Source organism: Lithobates pipiens, unplaced genomic scaffold (assembly GCF_037356315.1).
Source record: "Lithobates pipiens isolate NorthernLeopardFrog02 unplaced genomic scaffold, aLitPip1_a1.2 Scaffold_8, whole genome shotgun sequence".
NCBI classification, from domain to species: Eukaryota; Metazoa; Chordata; class Amphibia; order Anura; family Ranidae; genus Lithobates; species Lithobates pipiens.
In genome coordinates this window covers 194,902,894-194,921,308 of record NW_027507903.1, presented here as the reverse complement: position 1 = coordinate 194,921,308, position 18,415 = coordinate 194,902,894, and the positions used below count along the sequence as shown (strand labels likewise).

General features: G+C 43.2%; 1 protein-coding gene across 2 annotated transcripts in view; it reads left to right on the top strand.

Annotated features, from left to right (window-relative positions):
- MAPK12 (mitogen-activated protein kinase 12) overlaps positions 1-18,415 on the top strand; it is a 143,120-nt gene that overhangs the window by 73,660 nt on the left and 51,045 nt on the right. For both annotated transcript variants that reach the window (XM_077471066.1, XM_077471067.1), the window contains exons 5-6: positions 16,167-16,196; positions 17,052-17,099. In XM_077471066.1, coding sequence (XP_077327192.1) covers positions 16,167-16,196; positions 17,052-17,099 — 78 coding nt within the window. The remainder of the gene's footprint in view (positions 1-16,166; positions 16,197-17,051; positions 17,100-18,415) is intronic.

Here is an 18,415-nt window from a genome sequence, read left to right as displayed (position 1 = left end):
TTAAATATAAAGGCAATTGGTGGCAGGCAACAGTGACTGCACAGAGTCTTCTTTCCCCAGCTTTCCAGTGAGCAAGGGCAGGCAGTGAGAGATGCTCTAATCTCTCTGCTGCCTGTGCCTGCACAGTGAGGGTGGAACTGCAGTGACGCAGGGCCGGTGTCTGTGTCATGCCGCCCACCTGCCACGCTCGCAGCCTGGCTGAAGAGAGCTCTTCACCCCTTTTTCAGCAGCACTCCACACCTTTTTAGATGAAAAACGCATGACAAAAACTTGCAATTCTGCTCCAAAAAAAACTCTGAAAGATGCTTGAAAAACGCTTGAAATGTGATGCTTAGGTGTAAATGTAGCCTAATGCTGCATACACACAATCGTAATTCACGTCGGAAAAAGCTCTGATGGTTTTCCCGTCGGAATTCCGATGGAATTCTGCTCAAACTGTCTTGCCTACACACGGTCACACCAAATTCCGACCGCCAACAACGCAGTGACGTACAAAACACGTACGACGGGACTAGAAAAGAAGTTCAATACCTAGTAGCCAATAGCTTCCATCTCGTAGTTGAATCTGAGCATGTGTGAGTTTTTGCGTGTCGGAATTGCATACACACGATCGAAATTTCCGATGGCATGTTCTCAATTTGAAAAACTTTCTATCATTTTTGCTGGCGGGAATTCGGACAGCTAAATTCCGATGGAGCATACACACGGTCGCATTTTCCGATTGAAAAGCTCTCATCGGTCTTTTGCTGACCGATATTCTGATCGTGTGTATGTGGCATTAGGCTCTTGGAACTCTGGGAACCTTTTGGAAGAGATTCTAAAATTCTTTCCACGAACAGTTGGCTGAGAAATTCATGTATGTACTTCTTTGTATGATGAAATTATGTTTTATTGTCCAGGAAGACAAACTCAGAAACTAGAGCGCACGAGCCACCAAGGCCATTGGCAGAAAGTCGTTCTTTACTTTTTTTTTGTTCAAGATAAATTCTGCATATAAAACTATTCATTGATCCTGTTATTTGAAGGTAAGCTCATGGCCATGCTCACTGCGCAGGTTGATGGTTTCCATAGCGACGTACAGATTGCTGCCATTACACTATAGCATGTTACCTATTTAGAGATGTGTCTGTTGCATTTTTGTTTTGTTTTCCTTTTTGTACACTAGTATAATGTAGGTTATATTCCGCATAGTGTATATGTAGGCATATTTCATTCAATATGGAAAGAGGAAAAAATAATTTGTCATTGTCAAAGCATAACTTCTTTTTATTTTTTTTTATTTTTTTTTAACATAAGGAATGTTTAGTAAGTCAATTAAACACTACACTTGAGACTATAAAGCGTATGTCATAAACAAAAATACAGGTAATCAGGTAATACAAATGATGTTCGTATATTCACATAATTATTAGTTGGGTAAGGAAAACATCTTGGCTTGCTTGTCATCCAGTTCAACCAATTTAAGGCCAGATTCCCAATCAAAGTCTCTCAACACACCGCCTATGGGTCAGTGTAGCCTGTACCTAGAGAAACCACCATTCGTAGCCAGGATCCATTTAGAAATGGAGGGGGGGGGGGCAGAAACAGGTGTGGAAAGAGGGAGAGGGGAACAGAGGAGGGGGTGGGTGTCGGTCCCGCAGGGGAACAATCAAATAGACGTCAGTCGGGGGTCTCAGAGGAAGGGAAAGGGGAATTGGGTAGAGCAAGATCCAGAGGGGGAAGGGGGTTAGGGGGCTAGATTGTTGGCATACTGGAGTTGGTGGGCTCCTCCACATTACTATATCTCTCACAGGAAGGGGTGTAGTCTACTTAACTGCCAGTAATGCACTAATTTCCTAAGGGGAGGCCCCCTCTTTATTTATATTGTAAGATACCTAGCTTCCATCCATTTCGCCCATATCTTGTCAAACTTCTGGGGGCAATTGCGAGCCATATAGGTAAGTTTATACATTGGCAATACCGCATTTATTAAGGCGTGCCATGCCATTTCTGTAGGGGGATCCGGGAGTTTCCACCTGAGCAAAATTTCTTTCCCTGCATAGTATGCTGCAATAAACTAACAGCTTTGTGTGTTTAGTAGTGGCCAGGTTGTCCGTGATGCCCAAGAGGAACATGAGTGGGTCAATAGCTAGGTGTAGTCCTGCCACCGTGTTTACATCAGCTACCACTGTACTCCAATAAGTTTGAATAACTGGGCACGACCAGACCATGTGAAAAAAGGTTCCCACCGACTGCCTGTATTTGGTGCATGTGTCCTCCACTCCAGGGTAAATGATGGACAATGTATGCGGGTTATAGTAGACTCTATGCAAAAACTTCAGCTGCACAAATCTATCTGTAGCTGAGATCATAAGTGGGATGCATTGTTACAATCCCTCCGACCAGTCCTCCTCGGTCAAGGCGGGTATGTCCGACTGCCATTTATTAAATAGTGGGGTCGTTTTTAGAGGAGTCCTTACATGTGAGTCTAAAGTAGACAGAGGATAATGTACGATCTATATTAGTGGCCGTGAGTAGGGATTCAACTGAATGGACGACAAATTCTATTACATTAGGGAATTGTGCTCGGGCGGCATACCTAAGCTGCATGTACCGGAAGAACATCCAAGGGGGAAGCTTATATTTGTGTTTTAGTTCAACAAACAGGAGAAGATGTCCCTCATTGAATATGTAGCGCAATGTCCGGACCTCGTACCTGGCCCAAACCTGAGGATCAGGGACAGATTGGAAGTGCGGCATTGTGGGGTTATCCCAAAGTGGAGTGCATGGGGAGGCAGCATGTTGATTGTTGAAGTATAGGGACACTTGTTTCCATACCTTCACCATCGCTTTCATAGGTGTGGTGACTTGGGGGGGGGGGGGGGGGGCTGTACCTCGGAACTCTGTAGACTAAATTACTCTGAATATGAGCCCAGAATTGCTGCTTCTAAATTAACCGCTGGGTTGGTTTTGTCTTGGGTGAACCACCAGCGCACAGAGACCAATACCGCTGCCCAGTAGTATTTCTTAAAATTTGGTAAGGAGAGGCCTCCCTCTGTGAGAGACACCTGGCTACTCTAGGTGTTGCTCCTGCCCAGACAAAGGTGGTGATAGTTTGATCTAGCTTAACAAAAAAGGAGTTTGGAATGGGGACTGGGGTATGATGAAAGGCATATAAAAATTTAGGGAGGAAGGACATTTTGATTAGATTCACCCTTCCCACCGGGGTCAGTGGAAGTGTTTGCATAACTTCTTTATATGCAAAAACAAAGTAGGTAGGTGAATTATGTTTTCTGGTGCTGCAGAAAAAATTTACTTTTACTCAGTTCGACTGCTGAATGTATGTGATTGAGCTGTCTGAGAGAATGTCATAGACAAAGTATATAGAGCCACTGTACCTTGTGATGGCTGTGTGCCAATCACAAGTGTAAACACTGCATGTGTTTGCAAGCATATAGGAGGATAGCAGGAAGGAAGGGACCTTGCCACCAATGATTTGGGGTTGGAGTTTAAAATGACACTTGAAACCAATGATATTCAGTAGAGAGGAATTTTATTACTGCTAAACTTCTTAGTGGGCAATTTTCACCACCTACATACAAGCATGTTCTCCCTTTCCAAAAAATTGTATATGTACTTTCAAAAAATTGGTAATTTTGGGGGGTCTTTGCACTGTCCTGTCACCTGTCCTTTTTTATTTGATATGTTTCATAACAAAGTAAGGGATTTTTGTTTAAATTTTTCTCGTATAGGAAAAAATAAACCCACTGATTTATCAAAAACCACCAAATGAAAGCTCTGTCTCAAAATAAAGCTATAGAATTCATGTGGATAGGGTGTTGTATGGCTGAGTAATTGTCAAACTATCACAGCACTAAAAATGAACTGCCCGTAGGATGTCCATGGACGTCCTCGGGTTTCAGTAGTTATACCAGGGTGATGCCAGCACCTACAGGCATCATCCCAGTATGGTTGTTTTCAGCTGGTAATTCCCTTTGCTAATTGGCCACTCAATCACTTCTGTGGGTGGTGGAAGGGGGTGGTGAAAGAAGTGTCACAGTGCTGACAGAGCAGCGATGTAGAGCGGGATTCCCTCATTGTGCTTCCTTGCTGGGAGGTGGACGAAAGACATAATTTCTCCTCTTTGAAGTGGTACACCTTGGGCTTTGGTAATAGTCCCATCGGGAGATATGCCTTATATGTTGGCTGTCCGGTAAGCCTTGAATTTAGCTGGTGGTGGATGCACATACAGTGAATTATATGAAGACCTGACACCCGGGTGTTTTTCTTCATAAGCACACTTTCTTTCACCGAAAGGACTTTGAATTTATTTATATTTTTTGCATTTGTATATATTTGTACGTGTTATGCACATTTTCGTTTTTTCACTTAATTTATGTTAATTATTCTGTCACATGGATTTGGGTGTATAGTGATTATATTCCTTTATATATAACATGGTTTTATTATACACGTAAGGGTATATATATCAGCCTTTAGCGCAGCTCCATCTTTTGCAAATTGTCTATTGGTGTTGTCTATCACTATGAGTTGCAGCAATTGGAGTGTATTATAGCGCGGTCTTTTCTTTGCACATATTGGACAGTATAAGGTTGTGTTGCATTGCCTGGTTTTGAGTCTAACATGTTTCAGACACTGGGACCTGGGCAGGGAGCTGTTGAAAGGATAGGTTCGCCTTTCATAACATGTTACACCAGGGGTTGACAAATTTGCTTGGAATCTAGGAGCCAGCTAAAAAAGTTAGGAGCCAGGTCCGTGACGGCGATCTGGACCTGTCCCTGGCCTGACATGGAGACGAGTGAGGGGAAGATAGCCCCCAGCCCCCCACCTGTCTCCAAGTCATTGCCCATAGCTCTTAGAGGGACATTTTTAAATTGCATTTTAGTGTAAATGAGATGTGAGGTCTCTCTGACCCCAGATCTCATATATAAAAGAGGACCTGTCATGCTTTTTTCTATTACAAGGGATTTTTACATTCCTTGTAATAGGAATAAAAGTGACACACATTTTTTTTTTTTTTTTTTTTTTTTTAAAAGAACAGTGAAAAAAAATAAAAATAAAAGGTAAAATAAGAAAAAAAAATTGTTTTAAATGCGCCCTGTCTTGCCAAGCTTGCGTGCAGAAGCGAACGCATATATGAAAGCGGTGTTCAAACCACACATGTGAGGTATCGTTGCGATCGGTAGAGTAAGAGCAATAATTCTAGCCCCAGACCTCCTCTGTAACTCAAAACGTGCAACCTGAAGAATTTTTTAAACGTCGCCTATGGAGATTTTAAAGGGTAAAAGTTTGTCGCCATTCCATGAGCGGGCGCAATTTTGAAGCATGACATGTTGGGTATCGATTTACTCGGCGTAACATTATCTTTCACAATATAAAAAAAAAAAAAAATTGGGCTAAGTTTACTGTTGTCTTTTTTTTTTTTTTTTATTAAATAAAAAAATTTTCCCCAAAAAAAGTGCGCTTGTAAGTCCGCTGTGCAAATATCGTGTGACAGACAGTATTGCAACGACCACCATTTTACTCTCTAGGGTGTTAGAATAAATAATAAAAAAAAAATATATATATATATATATATATATATATATATATATATATATATAATATATTTTTTTGTTTTTTGTTTTTTGTTTAGGGGTTCTAAGTAAAGGGATGGAGAAAGACTGGCCCATTAGCATTGTTGATTGTAATTCCAACGGCCACCACAAGAGGGCGCCAGATTCCAGAAGGAACCATAGGATCACAGAAGGCCTCAAAGCCGGGGGCTCAATTACCGGCCGCCTGCGGCGCGGCCCGACGCGATCGCGCGCGCGGGGGGGGGGGGGGGGGGTGTCCACGTAGACGGGATACCCCCAGCTATGCTGCCCCAGGCGCAAGGTCGCTGATTCTAGTCGCCAATGCGACCTGGCGACCGGGTTTTGTCGAGCACTGTGTTACACCCATAGTTGGCATGTAGTATGTAACACGCTATGAATGCACCGGCCCCCCCCCCACCTCCCACTCCCCCACTGACTGCTAGCGTGGAATCCTCTCCACCCACCAGGGCCATCTTTAAGGCAGGGTAAAAGGGGCAGCTGCGCTGGGCCCTGTCATTGTTTTGGGGCCCAAAGCAGCTGCCTCATACTTGCCAACTATCCCAGTTTAAATTCCCTTGTCCTTTTGAAGTTTGTCCTGTGCTGTGTCTTGATATCTCAGTGTGAAATGCTGCTACTAATGCTGCCCAGCTCTGCCCTATTGTGTACAGATGACTCACCTGCAGACTCTGTGTTTATATGTAACTAGCGGAGGCATTCATAAGTAAATGGCTATGGCCGATGACCTTCATATGTATATCATGCCCCCCTGCAGTGAGGAGATGAAATAAAAGGTCAAATGAAATAAGTAAAAAAAAAAATTGTAACCGCGTCCTGTCATGCCGAGCTCCCATGTAGAAGCAAACTCATAAGTGAGTAGTGCCCGCATATGAAAACTGTGTTCAAACCACACGTGAGGTATCGCCGCAATCGGTAGAGCGAGAGCAATAATTCTAGCCCTAGACCTTAGAGCTGGACTATTCTGGCTAAAATGAGAATAATAATTTTTTTGCTTCGAAGATGGATCATGATTCTCGCTGCATAACATCATCTTTCACATTAAAACAAAAAAAAAATGTGCTAACTTTACGGTTTCCTTTTTTATTTATTTATTTTTTTTTTTTTTATTTATTGAAGTGTATTTTTTCCCCCAAAAAGCGTTTGAAAGACCGCTGTGCAAATACATTGTGACATTATTGCAGCAATTGACATTTTATTCCCTAGGGTCTCTGCTAAAATAAATATGTTTGGGGGTTCCGAGTAATTTTCTAGCAAAAAAATATTGATTTTTACATTAAAAATATTTAGACTTTAAGTGGTTAAACTTCCTGCACTTACAGTTGTTTAAAAACTTGGCAGTCTGCCTGGATTTTTTTCTTTACTCACAGTTTTCCTTTTGAGCTAAGAAAGAAGTTGGTTACAATGTTTCATTTTAAAAACTTGGCCGACTGCCAAATGTTTTCTTTTGATAGCTGAGTGAGCAAATAAATCTCTCTACTTGTTATATGAAAGAATTGACAATAGAGCTTTTCAGAGTGGTTGAATTGAGATCACGTTTTTTTTTTTTTTTTAACGATTAATTGTGCAGCTTTACTAGACCTCTTCTGTAACTCAAAACCTGCAACCTGTAGAATTATTTTAAACGTCGCCTATGGAAATACGGTGTGACAAAGTATTGCAACGACCGCCATTTTATTCTCTAGGGTGTTGGGAAAAAAAATGTATAATGTATGGGTGTTCTAAGCAATTTTCTTGCAAAATCTGTTTTTAAAGTGGTTGTAAACTCAATTTTTTAACTTTTACCTACAGGAAAGCCTATAATAAGGCTTACCTGTAGGTAAAAAAAATATCTCCTAAACCTGTACGGTTTAGGAGATATTCCCCTCTGTATGCGCCGCTGACTGCAGCGGTGCATGCGCACAAGGGGATTCTCGGCCTGAAAATCCGCCAGTGGCCGACCGGCCGGCCGGCCGGAATGAAATCTCCCGCGCGCATGCACGGGAGTGACTATATCGCGGCTCCGGCCACTCACAGCGCCGGAGCCGCGATACCCAGAAGAAACGCAGAGGGAGCATGTGGGCTCCCTCGGCGTGGATCGGGCCAGATGTCGGGGCCTTGTTCGAAGGTACGTTTTTCATAATGAGCTAGTATGCGGTGCATACTAGCTCATTATGCCTTTTGCTTTGCAGGTTTAAAAAAAAAAAAAAAAAAAAAAATTTGCGGGTTTACTACCACTTTAACTTGTAAACAAATCTTAAAGAGGCTTGGTCCTTAAATGGTTAAAAATCCTTTTAACTGAACAAGCCGAAGGTAGAAGCTGATTGGTTGCCATGCGCAGCTGCTCCAGATTTGATAAAGTCCCCATTTGTGCCTTAATAAACTGGCTGCGCCATTTTTATCTTTTTAATTCTGCAAAGCAGAGATCACACCAAATACTACCATGTTTTTGCCACCAATCGTGCAGGAAATAGAAGAACGTTAAATACCGTAGTTGCCGGTGTTTTGTAATTCAGTGATCATTACATGAAATCCAGTGCAATGGAGAGCCGAGATGTTTTGCCAGCAATTTTGGCACCGGTTCCTCTGGTATTGGTTAGGAGATTAGTTCCTCTGTGTATGCGATGTGTAAAATATTTTGTTTTTCCTATGTGCCCTAATAGTGTATGTTGTGTGCCTGGTATTTCTGAGATTGAGATCTGGTGACCTTCATGATACAACACTGCTACAATTAGGTGTAATACTACTTGTTCTATAAAAAGTATATCATTTGAAAAAGTAGCTGTGCAATTACTTTCTCTTGCCATAGGAGACTTATTTAGTTATTCACATGTTTTTCTGTAGTTCTAGCATACTCAAATATTCACATATCCTTAGGTTTTGGCTCATCGTTTTCAGTTTCGGGATATGTCTGACATTCCTGTGCATTGTTATGGCTTGTCGGAAATTCCTAGTTCCACCAATTCAGTCTGTTCCAAATCCTGTTGCCACATGCAGTATTCTGTGTATATATAGAGACATTTAAAGCTGCCTATCTCATTGTGTCTAAAGTGCAGCAATTTGTATTCATTTTTTACTGCTGCTGAAACTGAAAGTGAGTAGTCCAGAAACAAATCTGTGTTTCCACACCACCCTATACTGGCCGGCATCTGTTTGTACATAAGTCTTGTACATAATGGCTAGCATTCCTTAATGAGTGACATCAACACGTTGGGTAAAGAAACCTTTGTCCAATCGTATGTTGTCCAATCGTATGATGTCCAACTTTTATGCCATTCTGTTGAAGCTGAATAAGGTACGAAGAATGATTGTGACCTATCAACAGCCACCTGGAAGAAGGCATGTGATCTAATGGGGTTCATTTACTAAAGGCAAATACTGTGTGCTTCTCAAGTACAGTTGCGCCGGAGCTTAGTAAATGAGAGGAAGTTCTGCTGATTTTCATCATCCAATCATGTGCAAGCAGAACTGCTGTTTGTTTTTTGTTTTATTTATTTTCCTTGCATGCGATTGGGTATACACAAAGTAAAGCTTTCATTTACTAAGCTCTGGAGCAACTGCACTTTCATAGTCCACAGTATATTTGCTTTTAGTAAATGAACCCCAATAATTCTCACCCTTTTATACAAAAGCCATGTTTCAAAGAATCTATTGAGTATTGGAATGTTCCAAACAGATGCAAAACGAATCTAAAAAAACACAACATGGCTGTAATTGAAACAAAACTCAATTATCCAAACATATTGTAAGAATGTGTTTTAGTAAGTCTGCAGTATATCATTTGGCAATGTCCGATGGATCCAATTTAGTCCATCTTCTTCTGAGCCTGGTTGGAGAAGGTTTTGAGACCTGCATTTATTCACTTGAACTACTACACAGATTGGACGTGCTTTGACTTGTGTCCCTCACTTGGGGGACCTTCAGTAATTTTTTTTCAACTTTTCATTTATTAAATCTTCTGCCCTTGTTTTTATTTTGGATAGTAAAAGTTTTTTTTTTTCTACCAGTAAATACCTTATACAGCCCACTTCCTGTTTCTTGTCTGGTAAAAAGCCTAGGCTTATGACATCATGCACAGCTCTCTGACACTTGTGAGAGCTTGCCAATAAGGTAGGGGGATGAGTCATAAGAGGGCCAATGAGAGCCGCAGAGCTGGAGGTGATTGCCGCTGTGTAAATACAGGAACTGAAAAGGCAGCAGCTTCAGCTGCCCACAGTTAAAATGGTTGCAGCTTGACTCGGTGTAGGGAGATTTCTGCAGCATATTTGGCAAGTACAGAATCGCAGTATATATAAAATATGCAAAGTGGTTAGAGGGAAGCTTCAGAATGGCAAAGATGCTTTTATTACAAATTTTGACCACGTCTCATTGGGAGGGCGTACATGGATGTTGTCCGTTTTCAGTGGTTATAGCGGGATGATGCCTGTATCCACAGGCTTCATTCTGGTATCAATCTTTTCAGCTGGGAATTATGTATAAGGCAGAAGTGATCGAGTGGCTAATTAGCCACTCGATCACTTCTGCGGGTGGCAGAAGGGTGGTCCCACCCCCCCTCCCGCCGCTTCTCCCGGGCTCTCTGGTCCCATTGCGGAGGCCGGGAGCGATGCCACTGGTGGCGATGGCTGCCCTGAACAGAGAGCAAGGAACTAACATAATTCCCTTCTCTCTGTAACCCTGGAAACCGGGAGCCAATGAGTAGTTTGTCGCTTCCGGTTCTGCCCCTTTGTTTATCTGGCCACTAATAGCCAGGTAAGTAGCCGATCAGACTGATCTGTGTCTGATCAGCTACATGGGAGGCCATAGGAGAGATTTGGGGTATAATAGACCCCATATCTCTCCATAAAGAGGGCCTGTCATGGCCAATGCTATAGCGCATATGTAAGCGGCGATCGAGCCATACGTGTAAGGTATTGCCGTGAAGGTCAGAGCAAGAGCAATAATTCTAGCACTAGACCTCCTGTGCAACTTTTTTTTTTGCAAAAAAAAAAAAAGTTTGAAAAACGACTGTGCAAATGCCATGTGGCATCAAAAAAATTTGGGGTTCTAAGTAAGTAAAAGTCGTTTTTTACATGTAGGAGCGAAGTGTCAGAAATGGCCCGGATGGCAAGTGTTGTACAGTGCTGAGCAAAAATTTTAGGCAGCTGTAAAAAAAAATAAAAAATAAAAAAAAAGCTGTAAATTAAGGATGCTTTCAGAAATAGAAGTGTTGTGCGTTTATTTTTAGCAACTCACAAAATGAAGTAAATGAACAGAAGAGAAATCTAAATCCATATTTGCTGTGACCACCCTTTGTCTTCAAGAGTGCATCAATTCTTCTAGGTATACTTGCACACAGTTTTTGAAGAAACTTTTGCAGGTAGGTTGTTCCAAACATCTTGGCGCACTAACCACAGATCTTCTGTGGATGTAGGATGCCTCGAATCCTTCTGTCTCTGTGTAATCCCAGACAGACTCGATGATTGATTCTGCAGCAGGACAATAACCCCAAACATAAAGCCAATGTCGCTAAGAACTATCTTCAGTGTAAAGAAGAACGAGGAGTCCTGGAAGTGATGGTTTGGCCCCAAAAGAGCCCTGATCTTAACATCGAGTCTGTCCGTGATTACATGAAGAGACAGGAGAGCGAGGGGGGGGGACAGAGGTGGGGCAGGAGAGCGAGGGGGGGGCAGAGGTGGGGCAGGAGAGCGAGGGGGGGGCAGAGGTGGGGCAGGAGAGCGAGGGGGGAACAGAGGTGGGGCAGGAGAGCGAGGGGGGAACAGAGGTGGGGCAGGAGAGCGAGGGGGGAACAGAGGTGGGGCAGGAGAGCGAGGGGGGAACAGAGGTGGGGCAGGAGAGCGAGGGGGGAACAGAGGTGGGGCAGGAGAGCGAGGGGGGAACAGAGGTGGGGCAGGAGAGCGAGGGGGGAACAGAGGTGGGGCAGGAGAGCGAGGGGGGAACAGAGGTGGGGCAGGAGAGCGAGGGGGGAACAGAGGTGGGGCAGGAGAGCGAGGGGGGAACAGAGGTGGGGCAGGAGAGCGAGGGGGGAACAGAGGTGGGGCAGGAGAGCGAGGGGGGAACAGAGGTGGGGCAGGAGAGCGAGGGGGGAACAGAGGTGGGGCAGGAGAGCGAGGGGGGAACAGAGGTGGGGCAGGAGAGCGAGGGGGGAACAGAGGTGGGGCAGATGAGAGAGTGGGCTACAGTGCTGAGGCAGATGAGCAGATAAGTTCAGTTTTAGGACAGATGAGAGCGGTTCAGTGGCGGAACAGATGAGCAGGCTAGTACAGTGGCGGGGCGGATGAGCAGGCTAGTACAGTGGCGGGGCGGATGAGCAGGCTAGTACAGTGGCGGGGCGGATGAGCAGGCTAGTACAGTGGCGGGGCGGATGAGCAGGCTAGTACAGTGGCGGGGCGGATGAGCAGTACAGTGGCGGGGCGGATGAGCAGTACAGTGGCGGGGCGGATGAGCAGGCCAGTACAGTGGCGGGGCGGATGAGCAGGCCAGTACAGTGGCGGGGCGGATGAGCAGGCCAGTACAGTGGCGGGGCGGATGAGCAGGCCAGTACAGTGGCGGGGCGGATGAGCAGGCCAGTACAGTGGCGGGGCGGATGAGCAGGCTAGTACAGTGGCGGGGGGCGGATGAGCAGGCTAGTACAGTGGCGGGGGGCGGATGAGCAGGCCAGTACAGTGGCGGGGCAGATGAGAGCGGGGGTACAGTGGTGAAAAAGACTTGCAGGGGGGGGGGGGGGGGGGACAGTGATCTGAGGTGTGAAGGTGCATGAATTGGGGCTGATCGGAGGCATGAGAGTGCAGGATGTTAATGTCTCACTACTAAAGTAGTTTACAGCATTTACTTTCTAGAAAAAATCTTTTTTTGTGATTGAGAGTGAAAAAAATCGGCATGCTCAATTTCTTTGAAAACATTTTTGGGCACACTGTGCTCAAAAGATTGCCTACCCCTGCTCTAGTTCTGGAAGCTATGAAATCATCAGGAGGACACTTGTGTGAACTGGGCAGGTAATAAGCCTTGAAGTCTTGTCCTCAAATACTCCATCTGTTCATAGCTGCACATAAGGTGTCCTGCTTCTGTTACTGTCTATGACCTTATGTTGTGTCCACATGCTACAGTCATTTTTTATAACTTCCTATTGTTCATTTGGCTGTGACTATGATGTAGAAGTCCTAACTAAAGAAAATATGTTCTTTCTTAAAAAAAAAAATATTGGACTGATAAGTTAATACATTTAGGTAACATTTTTATATTTACAACATTTTACAGGTTTGGTGCTTTGAGGTATCTGTTATGTATGGGTAGCACCATATTCTTGCTATAACCCAGTTTAGTAGATATTACAATTTCTTCTTGTGGTGACAGTAAAAGGGTAGAGCTTGCTATTGCCTGAGCAACACAACAATAAACCTCAAAGGTATGCATTCGTTGTGGTGTTTGTGGTAGTTTTTGCTCCATGAGTGAAAGCACATAAATGCTATTCTTATGGTTAAAGCTGTCAGGCAACTGCTACTTTGCAGGGGATGCTTGTATGAAATACTTGTAGTAGTTTAATAAAAAAAAATGTTATTATATATTTATAATAAAATACATTATTTGGGGTGATGCATATATTCCTGGAGCACAGCTTTTAAGTACTCACTGTAAAAATGTATAGGAAAATCGACAACAGCAGCAATTCTTATTGTTATTGGGTTAAAAACAAAGTGGAACCGCTTAATTTGTGAACCTTTAAAGTAGAAGTTCACCCTAAAACTAAAATCCCTGCATCTACAGACATCCACAATCTAACCCTAACCTATCTAGCCCTGTAAAGAAAAAATAAGCATACGTACCTTTTCTGCAGCTGGTCTGACTCGATCCCACGCTGAGCTGTCAGCCGTGACTTCGCTGTGGAGGCGGGTGCAGAGGACACAGCCAACAGCGGAAGCCCCATAGTAACTCTATGGATGGTGTCGCTCCCTGTTTATTTCACAGCCGTTTTTGGCCGTGTCCTCTGCAGAGCTTCCGCCGCTGGAGATCCGGTCAGATCGGCTTCAGAAAAGGTATGTGTACTGATTTCTTCTTTTCAAAGCTAGATAGGTTAGTGCTAGAATGTGGATGTCTATGGATGCAGGGATTTTAATTTTAGGGTGGAGTTACACTTTAAGCATAGTACGCATGGGTCGAACATCGGGTGGCATCGGCCGGTTCAGTGATGCCGGCTTCTGTCCAAGGAGCATGACCAAAAAAAGTCTGCCGATTTAGCTCCCAATCAGCGCTCTCAGCCAAGGGGCCTAAAGGTTATCAAGTCCAGGGTCATTATATACAGTATTAAATAATACTTGATTTAGGCCCCTCATGCACACATGTTTTGTCCGTTTTAATCCATCCATCCATTTATGGATGAAAAAGGGACATCAATGCATCTATGGAAAACTGTAAATCATCCTTTTACATCCACATTAGTCAACATCCATTTTTTTTTTATGATCAAAGCTATTTTGTTTAGTTTAAAAAAAAAAAAAAAAAAAAAGATCGGATAAAAAAAAAATCGGATGTTAACAAACAATACCGGTCCATTTTTTTTTTTTTTTTACATCCATTTTTGCATTGGTAGTGGATGTAAAAACTGATGAAAACCTGATATAAAAAAAAAAAAAAACTGTCCAAATGTGTGAAAGGGGCATAAGGCATCTCTGTGGAAAAATGGATGATCATCCATTTACAACTATTCACATCCACTTCAGTCAACATTTTTTGGAATGGATCAAAGCCCTATTTCTCTTCTGTTTAAAAAAAAAAAAAACAGATTGGATGCAAAACGGATGTAAACAAACAGGCTACTTTCACACTGGGGCGCTCAGCACGCTGGCGGTAAAGGGGCACGATATTTAGTGTCGCTTTACCGTCATTTTAGTGGCGCTGATCGGCTATTAGCGTGCAGTTTTAACCCGCTAGTGGCCGAAAAAGGGTTAAAAGCGCCGCTGTAGCGCCGCTTTGCAGGCGGGTTTGGAGTGCTGCCCCATTGTTTTCAATGGGAAGGGGCGCTTTAGGAGCGCTAAATACACCGCTCCTACAGCGCTCCAAAAATGCGGCTTGCAGGACTTTTTTGACCGTCCTGCAAGCGCACCACTCCAGTGTGAAATCCCTCAGGGCTTTCACATTGGAGTGCACTGAGCGGCTCTTTTAGGGCGCTTTGCAGGCGCTATTTTTAGCACTTAAGTGCCTGCAAAGCGCCTCAGTGTGAAAGGGGCCTAAATGTAAAGTGTGTGGAATGATGGAGTTCTTCTTTAAAGGAGAAGTCCAGCCTGAGCTTTTTAGGCTTGGCTTCTCTTGTGTGTCAAAGGAATGCAATTAGTTTTGCACTCCTGTGACCCGTTTATAGCGGAGAGCTGTCTGAAGTCCGCTCTCCGCTGATGTAACTAGAATCGGTCGAGGCAGAGTGTCATCCTTAGGCAGTCTGCATCCACCAGCTGCCTGGACTGATGGTCTCCGCCTCTCAGCGAGCAGTTTTTTTTGTTTTTTTTGTTTGTATTTTTTGAAAAGCCAGTGGCGTGTGAAACGCCCAAAAACTCCACCCGGTGCCAAAAAAAGTGCACACACGTAAAGGGTGAGACACAACGCGAAATGGGTGTTACACTGTCCTCCACTAGGGCAGGACCTTGCCGCTCCCATCCACAGCTCAGCTCTCCAATGAGCTTGGAGGAGCAGAGCAAGGGAGATGCTGACTGACAGGCAGCAGCTCTCCGCTCGGGGAGGTGAGTGAACTGAGCCTTTGGCGGTGTTCGGTGGCTCTGTTCTCAGTGCAGAGACACCGGGGGACAGATACAGCATCGGTCTGATGCTGCATCCACCTAGGTAAATGAATATGAATATAGGGGATGAAAAATTCCCATACTTCTCTTTTTAACGACTCTAGCTTGCAGAGATAAAAACAGACCAAAAACCGATGTAAACTGCATCTGTTTTTCTCTGGAAAAAAAACGTGACTGAACTGATGAAAGAAAAGGTTCACACACATGAAAGGGGCCTTAAGGATGCCAGCACCAGGTTGAGCGAATCCCAGGAGTCGCGCATATTTTTTAATGTTTAGAAAGTGCATTAAATCTTTACCCAAAGTCTGCCATTATGTGTATTTGCCTATAACCAAGAACACTGTAGTAAACTATATGTCCACAAGGTAGCACCATAACATCTTTGACTTTTCTTTGATCCAGTGTAACCCGTGCTTTTGTAGCCTGGAATAAGACCCTATCTGTGGTTACATTATTATTATTATTATTATTATTATTATTATTATTCAGGATTTATATAGCGCCAACAGTTTGCGCAGCGCTTTACAATATGAGGGCAGACAGTACACTTACAATACAATTCAGTACAGGAGGGATCAGAGGGCCCTGCTCGTTAGAGCTTACAATCTAGAAACTTACAATCTAGAAAGTTACATTAACATAAATGGAAGCTTAATAGATCTACCTTGCATGGGGTAGACCTCTGATATCTGAGCATGTCTGCTCACGTTGTGTGGTTTGTTTGTTTTTTTTGTTTGTTTTTTAATGTGACTTAATACTATGTATCTGTAATTCATAATAGATTAACTTCTCACTTTTTACATTTTCATTTCAGTACATCCATTCAGCTGGTATCATCCATAGGGTAAGTATTCAACGTTTCAATTTCTAGTTTTCTGCTTTTACTTATGGCATGGTTGTTTTTGGGGGAGGACCGTTGCTTCTTGTTTCAGGCCTTGCGTCCCTATGCAGAGTTTATTTGCATCCCCAGTAGGATCTGATTCACTGTCGGACAGTAATGATCCCTTTGTACTTCTTTAAGAAGGCAAGCCCAGAATAAGCTGGACTTGATTCAGTTTTTAATAGTCTTTTCCTTCACACACTATACTCTTTGTTGTGGGAGGATGTCACCAAGTGACTGCTTAGCACCAGCTCAGCCTTGGTAACTTTTTAATTGCTTTAATTGTATGTTCTGAATCAAAAGCCAAATGGGTTTTGTAACAGTTTTCCTGACAGTAATTCTTACACTTGAGCTTTCCACAGAGGGATAGCAATGCTATTAATTCCCTGTATAAATGTCTCTTAACTGATAACAAGGTAACCTATTTTCAAGTTAAACTGATGTCCAGGGATGATATGAGCTTCATCTTTGGATATACAGGGTCAGATTCTAATCTAGTTAGGGGCACGCCGTAAGTGGTTTTATTAATTCAGTATTACTATTAAAGAACTCCTTTGAGTATAGTCATACTTAAATAGCCCAAAACATAATCTTCTTATAATTTTAGAAAACCAGCATGTGATAGCTGCATTGTATTTTCTTTTTTCCCCATTGAAACCTGCTGTCGCTGGTTGGTTGTGCAGGGCATGATGGTCAGAGGGGGAAGCCCAATCAAGTTTGCTTGCAGAAATCAACTGGGTGTTTCAGTGGCTCACCTTGCACAAATTCAAAGTTTAGTGACTTAACGGATCTATTTGTGTTTTATATATTCACTCGCAGGACCTAAAGCCTGGAAATCTGGCTGTAAATGAAGATTGTGAGTTAAAGGTATGGAAACATAGACTTTCCTTGGTTACTTTAACAAAGTAGATCTTGCAAAAGAAAAAAAATGTTCTATAATATTTTGATTTTACAATTAAATGCCCCCCCCCCTCCCCCCCAATTGCATTCCCTATATAATGGTAAATTCCTTCACTTGTGGCCTGAAAAGAATTTGCTGATCTAACAAAACTGACTCCCTGGGAGCTGCTATTGTGTCTCTCTTAAATAACAGTTCTAATGTTGGCCCTGCGTATGGCAATTGTCAGTCGATCATACGCACAAAACTAACGCCAACATTTTCTTTCAATCCTGTTAAATACTCTAAAGTGTTGGTGGTAGGTTTCCTTAATCTATTTAGCTGTTCTTGTAATTGAAAGCCTGTTAAAAGTGATTGAAATTATCTGGCCCTGCGTAAGGCTGCATGAGGGCTCGGAACTTTTTCACTTTTCCCAGAATGACACAGCTCAAGCCTTTTAAAACCTCATCCGCACAGCCTGACATTGTATGTGTGGCTTGATGCCCTGTTGGAAGAACGATTGTATACATTTGCTAAAATGGCTTTGAAGGATCCTGCATTGCAGTTTTATGTTGCCTTTGTAAAGGATACTATGATGATATTCTTTGAATCGTAGATGAAAGCCTATAAGGAGGACAAGGAGAAAAGTGTCTGCATTTTCATGTTCATTAAAGGAGAAGTTTTGGGATGTGTAAAACAAAAAACAAAAAAAAAAAAAAAACATACATACTCGCCTCTGATGCAGCATTAGTGTAATGCTGCATGTGTCCCCTGCTGGCTCTAAGCTTGAGGGGGTCACATGACCCCTGATCGATCAGTTCTCAGGTTACTGCTGAGCAGAGAGTGGTGACTGTTGGTTGCTAGTCTCTGCTCTACACCTCCAGCACTTACTGGTGTGCCAGGCAGGGGAGGGGTCATGCGTTGCTGGCTTTGCCTCTCACTCAAGCTCTGAGAGCCAGCTGTCAGCCGGCAGCTGTGTGGATCCTGACAATATGGTCGGGATCCTTTTAGAGCCTAGAGTGGCTCTGGGACATGAGCCAATCGGCTGATTCGGAGTCAAAAGTATCACCAAAAAATCTTTGGCCTTACTACTTTTAAAGTTCTTTTTTTACTGTGCAGGTTTGATGGTAAAAAAAAAAATGGAACCTTTGCTGCCATAGGATCACATTCATTTTAAGCTGATAGCTCAGATAATTAGAAAAAATTGTATTCTGACATTGCTGACTTCTCCTCTTGATAATTGTAGCTCACTGGCTGTCTTACTGCTGCTTTGGCTTCAGTTTTTCCACTGACCTGGAACAAGTAT